Here is a 15,870-nt window from a genome sequence, read left to right as displayed (position 1 = left end):
TTCGAGCTGCTTCCGACTTTGTTCATTTTATCGATAACACTGCAGAAGTTGGGGAGGGGTACGGACCCGTGGAGGACCCATGCCCAGCTGCCCGAGTCCTCTAACCTGTAGCTCGTTCGTTCGCTCGCTCGCTCGTTGGCATCCGCCAGGCCCCCCGCCTCTCGCTTCGCTCAAAATCTTTCAAACAAGGTTCCCTCCTGCCACCTGCCGGCCCACTACGGTCTGCGCCACGGCCTCGGCGCCGCCGCGGAGCTCGCCGGGAGGTGCCCCCGCCTCCTTACTGCACATGCCCGGCAGAAGTCCGGGCGCGCAACTTTGCAGAACCTCTCCACCCCGTCTCTCCTCGCCTCAGTCTCCTCTTTCCTCTCCCAGGCGAGAGGACCAGCGGAGGCACCTCTCCCGAGTCTTAGACTGCAGAGTCTGAGACTTGGAGAGAGGAGCCCGGGAGGAGATACTTTTCCTCCCGTTTCCCCATCCCTTCTTTTTTGCTCAGAGAGGCAAGCAGAAGCGCGGAGCTTTAGAAAGTTGAGTGGTCAGGAAGGTAGGTTCTTCCTTTTTTGCCCTTACGCCGAGGTGGGACTGGGACCTCCGGACCCAGCTTCTCACCTCGTAAGGTGCACCTTTTTCGGCTCTAGTAGCCAATGCGCATCGGAGCCGCTCTCTGCAGAGCCAGAGGGCGGGTCAGCTTCTCGGTGTGTGCCTAAGAGAATGGATCGTAGGTCCCGGGCTCAGCAGTGGCGCCGAGCTCGCCACAATTACAACGATCTGTGCCCACCCATTGGCCGCCGGGCAGCCACCGCGCTCCTCTGGCTCTCCTGCTCCATCGCGCTCCTCCGCGCCCTTGCCACCTCCAACGCCCGCGCCCAGCAGCGCGCGGCTGCCCAGCAGCGCCGGAGCTTCCTTAACGCCCACCACCGCTCCGCCGCCCAGGTGTTCCCCGAGCCCCCCGAGTCTGACCAGGAGCAGGAGGAAGCAGACCTGGACCTGGCCCTCCCCGAGTGCCTCGAGTACGAGGAAGAGTTCGACTACGAATCCGAGACCGAGTCTGAAATCGAGTCCGAGACCGACTTCGAGACCGAGCCTGAGACCGCCCCCACCACTGAGCCCGAGACCGAGCCCGAGGACGAGCGCGGCCCCGTGGTGCCCAAGCACAGCACCGTGGGCCAGTCTCTCACCGACCGCCTCCAAGCCCTGAGGCTGCGGAGCCCCGACGCCTCTCCTAGTCGCGCGCAGTCCAGCACTCGGGAGCCCCAGAGCCCCAGAGAGGGGGAGCAGACCGAGGACAAGGATCCGAGGGACCCCGAAGAGTCCGAGAAGCCAAAAGAGAAGCAGAAGCGCCGCTGCAAGCCCAAGAAGCCCACTCGCCGCGACCCATCCCCGGAGTCCCCTTCCAAAAGGGGCCCCATCCCCATCCGGCGTCACTAATGGAGGACGCCGTCCAGATTCTCCTTGTTTTCTTTGATTCAGGTTGGTTGCCCACCGCAAAACTGGGGAGCCTGGGGTCATTCTGGGAGCAGTGGGAGGAAGGGAGGGAGAAGGAAAGGCAGGTTAGGAAGAAGGCGGGAAGAGAGCAGGCTCAGCCACCGAGAAACGGGGGGCCAAGGCGAGTTGGGAAGGGCTCCCCAAGCCTACCCAGGGCGCCGGAGGCACCCCGGTGGCCAAAGGCTTGTTGGACGGCGGGGCGCTCCTCGTGCCCCGCTGGAGACAGCCTGAGGTCTCCGAGCTGGTGTCCAGGACGCACGACTGAATCCGGGGCGCGCCCCAGCCTTCGAGCTGCACACCCAAAAGGCACGGGTAAGTCACTCGTTTTCTGCGTTTTTTTCCTCTTAGAGGGGCTAGTCTCAAACCAGAGGGCTTTGGCGGGCGCCCGAAACGTGGTTGCGAGGTGCGCGCGCCAACTTTCACAAAGCGAGAGCCGCCGCGCCGCAGCGACACTGTTGCAATGTGCGGAAAGTAATCCGGCTGGGATTGGGCTAGAACTCCGGAGACCGCTGGCTCCGGGGAAAGGCGCGCGCGGCGCTTAAGGCACTCAGAGCCTGGAGCCCAAGTCCCGGCGCTGCCAATTTGGAGCCTCGGGATCCTTGGTGCCAGTGTCCCCCGCGATTGTGTGCCAGCCCTGGCCGCCACGGCCCGTTCCGGGCGATTGCCCGGTCGGAGACCGCTGCAAAGTGTGCGCACCTGCTCGCGCGCCCTAGGGCCGACCTCTCAGAGTGGCGGCAGGCTGTTCCCCAGGAGTACCTGTACTTAGAGGGCAGGCAGAGGAGATAAAGGAGTCTTCTCAGGGTCGCCTCTACGGGCCACCACGGTTGGTGGCGCGGACTTGGTCACGTCGGGGTATCGCCAACCTCTTGGCGCAGCTGGTCTGGTGACGGAGCTGGGTGCAGCGTGGCTGGAGAGGCCCCGGCTGTTTGCGCAAGGCCCTGGGGGTGCAAGAGACAGGGTGAGAGGCCGGTGAGGTGCCTGAGCGGAAAGGTAAAGCGGAACAAGGCACGGGCTAGAGCTGGGGCCGCACTGGGCATCAGGACATCCTACAGTGCGTCCCCAAAGAGCGCGGGACCCTCGGTACTGGGGAAAGGGTCTGGATCCGATGCAAGTGGTTGGGCTGTCGGTCGGTCGAGAGGGGGCAGGGGCCCGCGGCTTCTGCAGCCTCGGGGATGGGAGGGGAGGTGGCGCGCACCGGCCATTTTCAGCTGGGATGGAGCTAAGTTTGGAATCTAACCTGGAGGTGAAACTGCCTGGTGTCCCGACACAAAACCGGCCGCAGTCCGGTAGCGCATGTTCGGTGAGGAAAGTGTGCAGTTCTCGCCAATCCTGGGGGAAAAGATTGATGAGTGAAATGTATTTACAAAACCTCTCCCGATTTGGAAATTGATCTTGGTGCGCGCGTGTCTCGTTTTTGCGCCAGTTTGAACTATTCTGATGAGAATGATTTGGGGGGAAATGTCAAGTGTTTCGAGGCTTGAAAAGACAGTCGGGCTCTTAGACTCCTAAGAAAAGAACGCGGCCAGAAGGAAGACACTTTAAATGGTCTTCCTTCCCGGTCTCATCCCTACTAGGGAAGGCGTCACAGCACCGCGGAACTTAGTTATGCGCCGCTGGCTATGGACTGCTGCATGCTTGCTTGCCTGCCGTTGTGGTCTTCACGAGGAAATCCCGGCGGGCAGGTTGTTAGCAAGGGTCTGCCCCGGGCAGCGTGGAAGTGACAGAAGTCTGGAGGCCTGAGGACTCGCAGGAGGGTCAGAGGTGCCCTGGTGCCCTGCTGTTGGCTTGCAAGTGTGAAATGGTCTTTGTGAAATGAAGCCCCCAAGCTGAAATTCCTACTTAAACAGCCACGTTGTGTCCCTGGGCTTGGCACTGTGTTGTTTTTCCTCTGGCAACGTTGTAACAGCCTGAGTTCACCAAGTAAAAGGTCTCCCGGGAACCGGTGAAGCAGCCACGGTTGGGGGTTTTTGGGGGCGTGCTTTTCAGTATGGGGTTCGGGGCTTTTGGGGGTGTGCTTTTCAGTGTGGGGGCTACTTTCCTCCGGTTTTCCTGCAGAGCTAGGGTCTTCATTAGAGAAATTAGCTTGTTGCCTTGTTGCAGGATGAATAACCAAGTTTAATAAAAGTCCTCGGTGCCTGGCCCACCCCTCTCACTCCAGTCTTGGCCTGCTTTTTAAACAGAAGCTGCATATGGGGAGGCTGGCTTTCTTAACTGTAAGCAATATACAGGTTCATGATGGGGGGAGGGGGGCAGTCGCCATCTAGGAGCACACAAATAGCCATCTTTCAGACCCTCTCTTCCATAAACTGATTGTGAAAACCTGTTACCCACCCACACACCCTCCCCCACTCAGCTCCCCTCCCCCAACTTCTCTCCTTCCATCCTGGCTATAAGGTGGAAAAGCCTTTAAGACCATACAGAACAACAGGAATACATCAAACCCCTGGGAAAGTGCCCAGAACCCACCTGAGGGGGGTGGGGATTTTGCTACAGAGACGCTTCAAATCCTCTTTCTACTTGTGGCACTGGTGGTGTTCAGTGGCCTTTCTTTCCCAGAGCCGGTTCTGGCAAGTTCTCCAGGCATTCCCAACTCTCTAGTCTAGCAGCCGGCCCTTTGTCTCCCCTGCTAAACTGTAGTTAGCATTTGAAAGCCCTCACTAGCCCTTTCAACTTAGGTGGGGTCTGTCTGAGGGGGGGCGGGGGGATTCTCAAAAAAAGCAAACCTTTTAGAGTTGATCACAGAGGTGAATTACCTGCCAGTCATAAAATTTCAAATGGAGAGAGAAGAGGAAGAGGAGAAAGCTAGTTGAATGTGATGGTATGCTCCAATATTTAGGATTTTTTCCTTTACTACATTAATCACGTGCTTAATGGAAATTGCTTTTTCTTGGACAAAGGTGCTCTTACTGAACTTTTTGAGTTGGAAAATCACGTAGCAATGTTCAGATATTGTGTGCTGCCAACAGTCTGTCGTAGGTTTAGTTCTAAAGGTTAGCAAACACACTTTTAATCTATGTTTATCACAACTCAAGAATTGGGAATTTTAAAGTTTGGAATTGTTTTAAGATGCTTCTTTAATGCACTAGAAACTTCCCGCCCCCAAATTGCTTGCAGCCCTTTACTCTTTAGCCCTCAATTTTAGCAGTTGTGATAGAGGTTTAATGAGGAAGAAAGCTGAAATTTAAGTGTTGGTAAGAATTAGGCCTTTTTAAAATAATCTGCATGGATTTTACTTAAATTATCTGTATTATGACTGTTCTCCACGCAGAGGGACACTATTGAGAAGAAACTGAGCAGAAACCATGGTGTTGGGACAAGTATGTCTCCACAGAAAGGTAATCTATAACAAAACAAATCACTGATATCAAATGCAGCTTCCAGAGGCCCGTGACGTCACATGCCAGCGCAAGTGCTGTGCTTCTCTTAGGCAAAGGGGATGGGATTCTCCAATTACATTCTTAATCCCATGTTCCAGAATGAGATTCCTTGTCCTACTGTGCAAGATTTGGGCATTAATGACTGTTTCCTAAATCTTCATGCCCCAGAGATGGGCCACTGGCAGCCTTGGGTCAGACCCAGCACCTCTCTGCCTCAGTTTCTTTACATGGAAAATGAAGTAGCTGTAGCTGAATGAGATGTTCCCAGCATCCCTTTCAGCTCCAAATGCAAGCAGGTTGATTCATTTAAGAAGCCCAAAGTGACCCAGTTTGACTCTATCAATAATTGTAATGCTAATGGAACCAAAAGAATTTCCAAAGGTTGATCAAATCAAAAGCACCAGTTGTGAGGAAATCTTACTTTGTGTTGGATCTAATTTGATTGTGTCAAGTCTGTTTTTGAATTGGTGGCAACAAATGGTTTAAAGAGGCAAGTTAAATACACAATTCCACAGTGTCCAGTTATAGCCCACAGTGTCTGCTCTAGGGCTGCCCCTAAGAGCAGATGTTTGCTGTTGGGCTTACGTGCGCTGTCTTCCCCCACCTGCTGTCCCTGAGCTGAGTGTCTGGGACCAAGCTTTTCAGAGTGGGGGCAGGTGGCATGCAGCCAGCATTGCAATCATTGAGTCTGCAGCCTGCAGAGGCTGCGGCTCTGGGAGGGAGGGAGGGAGGCAGCTGAGGGACAGCCACTGACCACCCGCTGACCGCCAAGTGTTAGCTCCCACAAGTGTTGAATATGTTATTGGGTAATACTTTTAAGTGTCCCGATTTGGCTAGGCCTGAGAAAACTGGCTCCGTAGCTGCAGCTAGTTAGGATAAACCAATTTCCTCCACCTTTTTTTTTCATTATCATTCCCTCCCAGGAGCTTTTTCAGACTTTTTTTTTTTTCTTAATTGCTCCTCTCCCCTGAAATGTGAATACCACAGATACATGCCTACACTGCATCATCCGTTTCTGTTCTGCAGGACCTGCTAATAACTAAGATTGTCTTGCATTCCCCCAAACCAGTAGTGTCTCTGTTGTAAATGCATGGATGAGCACAGCAAGTGTTTAAAAAAAAAACACAAAAAACTGATTTATGTCAAATTAAGTGATTTAACATCTCATTTTTGTTATATTTAACCTTGTTTTTTTGGCCACGTGTTACGAGGCTATGGAGAAGGTGAATCGTATTGATGCTTGTTTCCCCTTTTCCAAATCTCAGTTGTTGTTTGTTTGCTTTCCCCACAGCCCCTAGTACGGATGCTGGGGCTGGTGACTAGTTGATTCACAAGGCAGAAAAGCCAGAGCAAACAGCCCAGTGACTTAGTTCCCCCACGACCAACAGTCCACAATGCTGGGCCACTGTCACCTGTTGACAGCACTCAGCCAATAGAAGCAGGGCACGGGCGAGGAGCCATGGCGCCCTGCACCCCTCCCCCGGCTCCCTATTCCAGGGTATACTGCGGAGGCTCCTTCCTGGTTGTGTCGGTGGACACAGCCTGTTTTTATTCTATGGGCTTATTTAAGGGTGAACACTTACAGATTAATGGTGGGCATGGCTACAGAGAGGCCAGAGAAGACGACCGCGTGGACAGTGGGCTGGCGGCGGCTGTAACGTGGGGACGATTTGAGGATGATAAAAGGAAAAGAAGGTTCTGGGGGAATCACAGGTGAAAACTAGAGAATACAGGGAGAACACCGAGGAAGGAAAAGAAGGAGGGATTTGGAGATGGGGGTCACAAAACCCCTCAACATTAGGGCTGTAAAGAGTAGTTTGAAGAAATACAGACTCTGGGAGAGAAAGGTTTAGGGGAGACTGTGGCAGTCTTCAAATAATCTGGAGGCAGCAGGGGCGACGTCAGCTCAGTATTAGAGCATTTTTAACCGCCAAGGACGGCAGTGGAGGGCCACTAATGGGGAGACCGTTTTCCCCGAGACTCCCTTACAGCCTGGCCCGGAAATTTGTTTCACAGGTGCAGTGGAGTTTTCATACAGGTACCTCAATTGCTTCAACCAAACAGAAAGATTTAAAACCTAGATCTTGTTTTCTAGTTCAAATATTGAGTCTTGGATTTGGGTTCAGGCAGAAGCCCTGACTCTCAAACTTCAGGGTGAGAGGCAGAGAGGCTACAGGCTGCCAGCCAGCTGAAGAAAACAGGTCCCCCATCCCACCCTCAGGCAAGAGCTAGTTTCTGAGTGCCCTGGCTTATGTAGCTGTCTCAATTAGATTTCATTAGGAAAATTCGCCCTGGGTAATTGAGGTTGTGCGAGAAGGTGAAATATACCATTCCCCTTAAATGCAAATTACGTTGCCCAGAAGCCCCCAGGGTGCCTGCATTTCCACGTGAATTACCAAAATTGTAAACAGAGCTTCCACTAAAGCCAAATGTATCTTCCCGGATTCCCTCCCCCTGCATCCCAGCCCCCACTTTTATCCCTTCCTCCCCCTTCCTGTGGCATTGTTCATCTTTTCTGGAATGGCCCCTTCTCCCCTCGAAATTCTCTGCTGCATCACCAGCGAGCCTGGAGCAAGACTCCACAGCCCAGTTCTGGCAATGTGGAGACTGTCTGGACCCACCATACAAGCACAGGTGGTCAGGGGACAGTCTCCTGCCTGCCTGGCTGCAGCAGAACTGGGCAGCCCTTCCAGGATGAGGGCTGAGTCCAGCTAGTGAGCCCAGTGAAGGGTCTGGTTCATGGTGGGGGGGCCCTGGCCTCCGGGCTCCCACATGGGGCTTTTTAATCTACGCAGAACACCTATTTTCCTAAGACTGGATTCCACTGCTTGAATGGCCACACTGCATCTGCCCCTAACGCTCATCCATTCGAGGCATTTTCCCTTCAGGGGCATTCGTCTGAAACAGCCTGGTCACGCAGACCCTTCTGCAGGCAGCAGTATGCTGCTGCTGCCTCCACCGGCCGAGGCTGGCAGAGGAGATGCTGGAAGGCAAACGGATGGGCGCAGCAAGTCTGAGCTGAACAGTAATTAATTGCACAGCTTCAAAGTCTTATTGCTACTCAGTCAGCACTCAGAAAACATTTGTCTCCGGGAGGCTGGGAAACGTAATAGTTGTCTGAAGTCTCCTATGTTCTCTCCTTTTGCCTTTTTCTCATAACTGGTGAAAAGATTCTCCTTTTCCTCAGTTCACTCACTGATAACTAATGGCACGAGTGGGCTGCAGAAAAGGCTTTTCTGCAAACCCCACCCCCCTCAACGCCACAGCTAGGAGGTAATGCCACCACCCCAAAAAACTCATTTTTCCTGGTTTCTGCTCCTTCCCCTCTTACCCGCCTCCTCTCCCTCTCAAAGGACCCTCCTCTACTTTGTCTTTCTTGGATACAGGGCTGAACTATAATAAGAAAGAAGTTTGACAGGCAGCTCCTTAAAATCTAGATGTGCCTTGTGCATCTGGCAGTCAGAATTCCCAAATGTAAGTATCCTAATAATTGTTTGCTGATTAGTGTGCTGGCGTGGAGGTGTCCATTACTGGGAAGCCCAGGGCGCCACGTGGGGCCACCAAGGAAGGAGGCCACATCTCTGCAGGTGGCAGTGGTGCTGCTGTTCAGTCAGCAGTGAAGGAATCCCTTCTTTCCATTTGGGGTTCCCTATTTACAGAAAGCCAGCTGATCTGCTGCCTGTGGCAGCTGGGCCATTTGGTCTAACAGGCTGCCTTTCAGACATGCAGAGTTGAACTGAAACATGGTAGCATTTCCCATTGCATTCTTAATTCATCAAGTGTAGCAAACTGCTTCTTTTTCAGTAGCTGGAAATGAGCAAACCCTCACCTGGATGTTGACAGCCAATCCTTTCCTCCTCTCATGCCCACAGCATCTCACGGTAGCCCTTCACTCTCACACTCCCTGTAGGGACAGGGTCCAGATGCTGGCACGTAGCCTCTGACCTTCACCCTAGCTCAGCCTTCTTGCAGGCACCTGACTAGCCTCTCTTGCCATCCTCTTCCTGAACTGCGTGAACCTGTTAACTGACTTTCCTTCCTTGTTCCTTCTCGTTCCTATCAAATATTTACCTCTTTTACTGATAGAAAACCACCCAGAATTGGAAATCTGTGCTTAACATACTTTGCTACTATAAAATTACAATGGTACAATGGTAGATCCTAAAAACTATGTCCCTAGCAGGGTTAGACCCGGACTAGGCTGCCCACAGCCACTCATCCCCAGCCATCTCCATCCAGGGCAAGGCTGCATTCTGTCTTAGGCCAACAAGATCACCAGCCCTGAGCGGGCTCACCAGATAGGCCCACCAATCAGAGTGGCCCCGTCAGCCCACCAGCTGATCAACCCCAGCTCTTACCATCCCAGATTCCTCGAGTCCTGTGGCCAGGCCACCCAGCTGCCTTTCTGGTTAATCAGCTCCTCAAACATCTGGCCATGCTCGGGGGGGTCTCTAAAGTCTCACTGCTGATCTGCGGTGGAGTTTCACTCACCCAAGTGATTTGGGGTTTTCAAATTCTGGGGGCCAGTCACTGCAGAAAAAATAAGCAGAAGGGACAAAAGGACCATCAGAGTTAAGTACTGGAATTTTTTCTTCCTGGTCCTAATCTACCTTTAAATTAAGGTGATTCCTACTCAAGTCTACAGGGTCCTTTCTCAGTCTATAGCAGTGGTTTCAACTGGGGGGCGATTTTGCCCCCCAGAGGACATATGGCAAAGTCTAGCGACATTTTTGGTTGCTACAACAAAGGGGATGCTACTGGCATCTAGTGGGTAGAAGCTAGGGATGCTGCTAAGCCTCCTACAATGCACAGGGCAGTCACACTAAAGCATTACCTGTCCCCAAGGTCAGCAGTGCAGAGGCTAAGGAAACTCCATCAAGATTACATCTGCTGACCAATTCTTAAATTCTTCCCTCTGGTCTGAGCCTACGGGTCTCTTCCTAGCCCCACTGCTCTCTTCTGTGATGTCCTCTCTAGTACTCCCAAGTGTTCAAGATTCTGTCACCAAATCGGTTTCTCCCCTTGAGGGTGTTTCTCATCCAACGATTTCATCTTAATGAGGATGACTATCACTTTGAACTTGGGGTTGTCACCTTTCTTCTAAACTTCAGACCCATCCTAAGTAATAGGCTGTAAAGCTCTCCTTCCAGACTGCCCATCCTTCCTTCACCTCCGCCATGTCTAAAACCAACTGGCTCCGCCACCATGCCAACGCCTCCCCAGATCCTCCCACACGTGTCCCATCATCCAGGTGCCAAATTTTGTCTCTTCCACTTTTTGTGCCATTTTAGCACAGAAGTTGCTAGAAGGTCCTTTAGGATCCCTCGAGTCCCTCTCTTCGGCCTTCCTGCTTCCTTTACCACGTGTGGTTCTCCCTCCCTTAAAGGTTATGACCAGCCACAGCCCCTTTTATTCTCATCAGGACCATCCTCCATACTGCCTTAACCTCTCCTAAAACTAGCCTCAAATCCTCACTTGCAGGAAAAACCATCAACACCTCCATTTGCAACTTGAATAGCCTCAAAACTTGTTGTCCTGATATGTCATAGTATCCTTGGAGAGATCCTATCCAATTTTTCATGACTTCTCTCCCACTGGTCCTCCAAGACCTGGCACAGTGTCCTATTCTCTTTACCCAGCCCTGTCTCCTAGCATCTTTGTTCATGGTCAGCCAACATCTCCTATCCCCCCACGTTCTATTCATAGCCAAACCTTCTGTCCCTCCATGGAGGCCCATTTGAAATGCCACTTTCTCCATCAAGACTTTCAAGATCCCCCCAACTGGAGGGCTTTCATTTCTATGTTGCTTACCCTTTAGAATGGAGGGTTGGTATCTAGCTGCCCAGTCTTAACCCCCCTCAATGCATGTGCTCTCCTGGCAAAGAACCAAGATACCAGGAGTGTGTGTTGGACAAAGGGGTCCCACCGGCCCACGAGGATGTCAGAGACCCGGCACCCGTTCACTGATGAATAGTGCTTTGGGAAAGAGCCCCAGTGAAGTGGGCCAAGTGCGAGGCCTGGCGAGAGCAAGCCGTCCCTTTGGGGCCCCCATCACGGCCTCCCTGGGGCTCCAACCCCAACGTCTACTGACCTTCCGCTTCGGCAGAGCTCAGCATCCCTGGGGCCTCAACTCCTTATCCATCTGGGGCTGCTCGTCTGCCTCGGAGCAGTAGGCCCCCTCTATCTCCAGGCCCTGGAAATCCTCCTCGCCCCAGCGGCGGTCCCGGGTATTGGGTGTGTTTGCCCACCGCCATCAGTGAGACCCAGGGTTGGCCCCTAAGAACCCTCAATTATCTTTCCAGCCTTTGTGAGTTTTGGAGTCAGGAAGAGTGACCGCATGGCGCCAGCCAGCCTCGTGGCGTCCCAGGCTTGGCCGCCATACGCCGGCCCGCCAACCGCTTCCAACTACCCCAGCAGCACACTCTCTTAGGGCGTTCCAACGCGGCGCCCCCTATTGGACCTCCCACTCATATCCGGTTTCCGGTCCGACGCCCCCTGCTCATTCGCCAGGCAGCCTTGATTGGCGTGACCCCAGCCCAATGGCTGACCCAGTGCTGGGGTCGGAGGGGAGTGAATTGACTGAGGAGACCCAGTTGGCCCATTCATTGGGTGCCCAAATGGTTGAGCCGTTACGCGTGGGTATGGTTGGCCAAAGTTTGAACCAAAGTTCAGTGTTGGCATTTGGAAGTGTGTAGGTCCAAAGAGCTGAGGTGATACACCTTTGAGGGACCTCAAACGTTACCCAGGGTCCAACTTTGTCAGATTTTCTCTGTGCAGCGCGGCAACACGGTTGGCAGACGCGGGGGCAGTGCTGCGCTGTGGATGTGGTCTCGTTCTAAAAGAGACGTGTTAGACTTAATGAGGTTGGATCATGCGTGGTTCACCCGCCTGCGGCTCGTGGATACAGCGATCCAGGCGGTGTGCCTCGCTTGCCGCAGCCCATCCACTGGTACACGCATCCGCCGTAACTCCCCGCCCGTAAGCCAGGTGTCCATGCCCCTGCCCAGTTGCCTTGCGCCTAAAGGTGGCTCTCAGGTCTGTGTCACCTGCTGGCGAGACAGACCTGATACCCATGTCCCGGGTTTTACGTGATCTGCAAGCAGCAAAATTTTCCTGGGCTCAAATCCTACTGCAGACCCCCGAGCCAGAGCAGTGCGCGCACCCGCGTCAAGCCCACCCAGGTGGTGTGGGTATTTACCCCCACTAGTTCTGAGCCCACCACGCGCTACGGAGACGGGAGCGCAGCAGGGCGGCCGCTGGGTTTTTAGCAGAGCTTAGTGCCATCTCGGCGGGCTACAGCAGTTGGAAAGTAAAGCGGCTGCCTCGGGAGACTCATAGCGAGAGAAGAGGGGCTGGGAGGGGGCTAGAGAGGAGCTAAAGGAAGGAACAAACTGATCGACCCTGCAGCGGGCGCCCGAGGCAGGAAACAGCGCACCGCGGCCGCGGTTGCTGGCACGGCACGGCACAGCAGGGCACGATGTGTCTTTGGGTTCAGTGCGCAAATGGTTGACCAGTCTCTGAGACCACTCTAAATCAGCCATTAACCCCAACTGAAATCTCCTTTAACCCTGCCCCAGAGCAGTAGGAGCCCCGGAACTCTGAGGCCTGCACTCTGTGGGGTCCCCATGCGCATCCCGCGCCCCCCGTTACGTGCCGCGTTAATTGGCTACCAATTAGAGGGTCTCCGTGGTATGCCCCCGAGACCCTTTATTTCCCTGAATCATCGTCCACGTAAATGGGGAGAATCCAGCCTGCGCCACTCAAAGCTCCTGCGAAGACCCCCCCAGAGTGTGGTGGGTACGGGGGCCATTGAAGTGCTTTACAGGAGCCAACCTCGGCAAGCCGGAAAACAAAAGCTGCAGAAGCGGTGGAAAGTACACTAAGGCATTTAAAACACCAATTGTGTGCGCACACTCGGCATCACCTCGCCCCTCGCCTCCTGTCCTCTCTGCCATTGGGCTCACGACCACCTGTCGCATCCTCGTGCGTGCTGACACCCCTTTCCCATGCGCCCAAAGCTTTGCGCTCTGGACTTGGAGCTCAGGATCGAAGTCTGCCCAGGGCTGGGGGCTGCGGCTCAGGTGTTCAGAGGTAACTTGGGGTGAGGAAAACATCATGCAATTCCCCCTCCCCCAAGGAGAGTCAGTTGGGTCTGGGAGGGAGGGTTTCAGCTCCTGCGCTCAAGCAGCCCGGGGCCCACGTCTTGCGTCACGTGTCCCGCAACGCAGGAGAGGGCTCTCTCTGGCCAGGGGAGAAGAGAGGAGAAAGACTCCAAATCAGTCAGGGAGAGCAGTGGAAAGAGCCAAAACGTCCCAGCGAGGCCTGAGCTCATCAGCCCCCTTACCCAAAGTCCGGGGCTCCCGGCGCCGGGAACAGGCTCCCAGAGCCGCCTGGCCACCAGCCGGCGTCCCCTGGTGGCAGAGAGAGAGCACTACGAGCGATTTTCGGACCGAATCGACACGCTCCTCAGATCCAAGCAGGCGGGGCTGGCCTGGAACACAGAGAGAGAAAAAGAGAGAGAGGAGGGGACAAGGGCAGGCCAAGGGGGGGGCCAGGGGCTGCCTGAGGGGATAAAAAGTGGCCAAGAAGAAGCCAACACTCCACCAGCAACAATAGATTTGCTTCTGCCACAGTCTAAGGTTTGAGGCCCTGAACCCCCAGACCTCAGGAGGGTTGGAAAGTGAGGTTGGAGAACTTTCTAGCTAGTACTTTGATTTTTTTTAAAGATATTTTTTTCACCCTAGTTTGGTTGGGTGCTCCGTCTTACGGGGCCCCAAGTTTATTTTAAGAGTTCGCCACCGTGTTATGGGCGTGTGCAACTGCCTCGACGGCAATAATATGTCAGGACAACGCGATATCCCCCTTGAACTCGGGGAACAGTCCGAGCAACCATCTTTGGAGGCCCCAGGGGCAGCTGCCCCCAGTGCTGGGCCTAGCGCAGCCGAAGAGATGGAGACCCAACCGCCTAACAGCGAGCCCGTCCCCATCGAGATTGAAGGCGAGGCATGTGGACCCCCAGAGGTCTCCAGGCCCAACGGCCAAGGCCTTGGCCAGGCCATCGAGGAAGCCGGAGCCCATGGAGGCTACAGCCCACCTCCTGAGGAAGCCATGCCCTTCGAGGTCAAGCAGCCCAGCTTGGGAAGCTTCTGGCCTACCCTGGAGCAGCCTGGAGACACCAGTGGGGCCCATGCAAGCCTCGAGGCTTTCAGCTCAGAGCTGGTGGAGCCCAGAGCCTTCTGTGAGGCCAGGCCAGGCCTGGGAAGCTACAGCCCTCCACCTGAAGAAGCCATGCCCTTTGAGTTTGAGCAACCTGCCCAGGGAGATTGCTGCCAACCTCTCCTGCAGGTCTCAGACCTCGCTCCAGGAGGCCCAGGTGTGGGGGTCCACAGCACCCCTTCTGAGGAGCCCCAAGCCCTCAGGCCTGCGAATGCAGGCTTCAGAGGAGGCTGCAGCCCTCCCCCTGAGGAGGCTATGCCATTTGAGTTTGATGGAGCAGCCTTTGGGGACGACAGCCCACCCCCTGGGCTCCCCCGAGCTATCCTACAAATCGACGGCGGTAGCAGCAGCCAGTTCACGGGAGTTGCGGTGCCGAGTGCGGTCCTCCTCGCTCCCGCCACGAGCGAGCCCCCCCTCTGGGTCCCAGGCGCCATCGCCATCGGCAGCCCATCCCGAGAAGCTGTCAGACCTCCTCCGCACTTCGCCGGCGACAGCCCCCCAATGGAGATCCCCGGACCCCCGCTCGAGATTGGTAGCGCCCCCGTTGGGGTCGACGACGCTCCCGTCAACATGGACAGCCCCCCAATCGCGCTTGATGGCCCGCCCATCGAGGTCTCCCGAGCCCCAGTTAAGAGAGAGCGAGCAGAGGGAGAGAGACCCCCAGTTGAGGGAGAAGCAGCCGAGATGGAAGGAAGCTCAACCGCTGCTGCTGCGGACGGAGGCCAAGTCCCCTCTCCGGGCGACGGAGCTCCTGCCACCGGGGCCGCTCCAGCCGCCCCTGCCTCTCCTGCCACCGGGGCCGCTCCAGCCGCCCCTGACGCGCCAGACGCCGGGACAGCCCCAGCCGCTCCAGCCGCCGGGACTGCCCCAGCCGCTCCAGCCGCCTCTGACGCTCCAGCCACCGGGGCAGCCCCTGCCGCCCCAGCCTCCGGAGCCCGCCCCAAGCTCCGTTTCCTCAGACCCCCCAGCCCCGAGATCCAGGCTGCCGATCCGCCTACTCCGCAGCCTACTCGCGCGTATGCCTGGCGGGGCAGGTCTGAGCGCAGCCGCGGCCGCGACGACGACGAGGGGTCGGTCAGCAGCGACGACCGCAGCAGCGATGAATCCGACGATGGGACCTTCGGATGCCATCGCTGCGTGCAGCCCCGGAGAAATCGCCGCCGCCGAAAGCCCCGGCGCAACTTGCTCCGCAACTTCCTCATGCAAGCCTTCGGGGGCTGCTTCGGCCGATCTGAGAGCGCCGAGCCCAAAGCCCCACGCAGCCCCAAGGTCAAGAAGATTCCTCTGGCGGAGAAGCGCAGACAGATGCGCAAGGAAGCCCTGGAGCAGCGCGCTCAGAAGCGCGCAGAGAAGAAACGCAGCAAGCTCATCGACAAGCAGCTACAGGACGAAAAGATGGGTTACATGTGTACGCACCGCCTGCTGCTTCTAGGTAATGCGGCGGACTCTGCCCGCGGGCAGCAGGGCCGCCCGGGAACCCGGGAGGGGGTGGCAGGGCTGCCCGGTGGGGCAAGGGCCTGGCGGCGGGAGGAGGGGGTCTGGGCAAAGGCGGGAGTAGCCTGCTAGAAAGTTCCAGTGAGGGGCCCTAACTCTGCCCCGGGAGGGGGGTGGGCTCGGGTGGGCTCGGGTGGCCGAAGTATGTGCCCTCCAGGGAGAAAGGTGGTGCCGCACAACACTGAGGGTCGTTTCCAGCTGGACAAGCCAGCGCCAGCGACCGTAAGACGACCCCGAGTCCTGGGGTGGGGGCCGGCAAGGAAGGCGGGGGCTTCAGGTGAGCCAGGAACTACCGGGGAGG

The 15,870-nt window shown here is 55.8% G+C and overlaps 3 protein-coding genes across 3 annotated transcripts in view; all 3 read left to right on the top strand.

Moving 5' to 3' along the window:
* Window positions 1–708: 708 nt before the first annotated feature.
* LOC109456316 (neuroendocrine secretory protein 55) lies at window positions 709–1,425 on the top strand. The gene has a single exon (XM_019748557.2). The coding sequence runs from the start codon at window positions 709–711 to the stop codon at window positions 1,423–1,425; it is 717 nt and encodes a 238-aa protein (XP_019604116.1).
* The window catches only part of GNAS (GNAS complex locus), a 65,470-nt gene continuing 50,937 nt past the window's right edge, over window positions 1,338–15,870 (top strand). Inside the window, exon 1 of the mRNA XM_074317867.1 lies at window positions 1,338–1,467. Within this exon, the coding sequence (XP_074173968.1) occupies window positions 1,425–1,467 (43 nt within the window). The 5' untranslated portion in view covers window positions 1,338–1,424. The remainder of the gene's footprint in view (window positions 1,468–15,870) is intronic.
* The window catches only part of LOC109456320 (guanine nucleotide-binding protein G(s) subunit alpha isoforms XLas), a 33,449-nt gene continuing 31,092 nt past the window's right edge, over window positions 13,514–15,870 (top strand). Inside the window, 2 exon segments of the mRNA XM_074318038.1 lie at window positions 13,514–15,507; window positions 15,727–15,869. Coding sequence (XP_074174139.1) covers window positions 13,665–15,507; window positions 15,727–15,869 — 1,986 coding nt within the window. The 5' untranslated portion in view covers window positions 13,514–13,664.

The sequence above is a fragment of the Rhinolophus sinicus genome, linkage group LG13 (assembly GCF_036562045.2).
Source record: "Rhinolophus sinicus isolate RSC01 linkage group LG13, ASM3656204v1, whole genome shotgun sequence".
Lineage (NCBI taxonomy): Eukaryota > Metazoa > Chordata > Mammalia > Chiroptera > Rhinolophidae > Rhinolophus > Rhinolophus sinicus.
The sequence above is the reverse complement of the archived record's forward strand: the minus strand, read 5'-3'. Positions and strand labels throughout refer to the sequence as shown.

Excerpts from the sequence above, each read along its gene's own strand:
- LOC109456316 (XM_019748557.2), top strand. The coding sequence starts at position 709 with ATGGATCGTAGGTCCCGGGCTCAGCAGTGGCGCCGAGCTCGCCACAAT.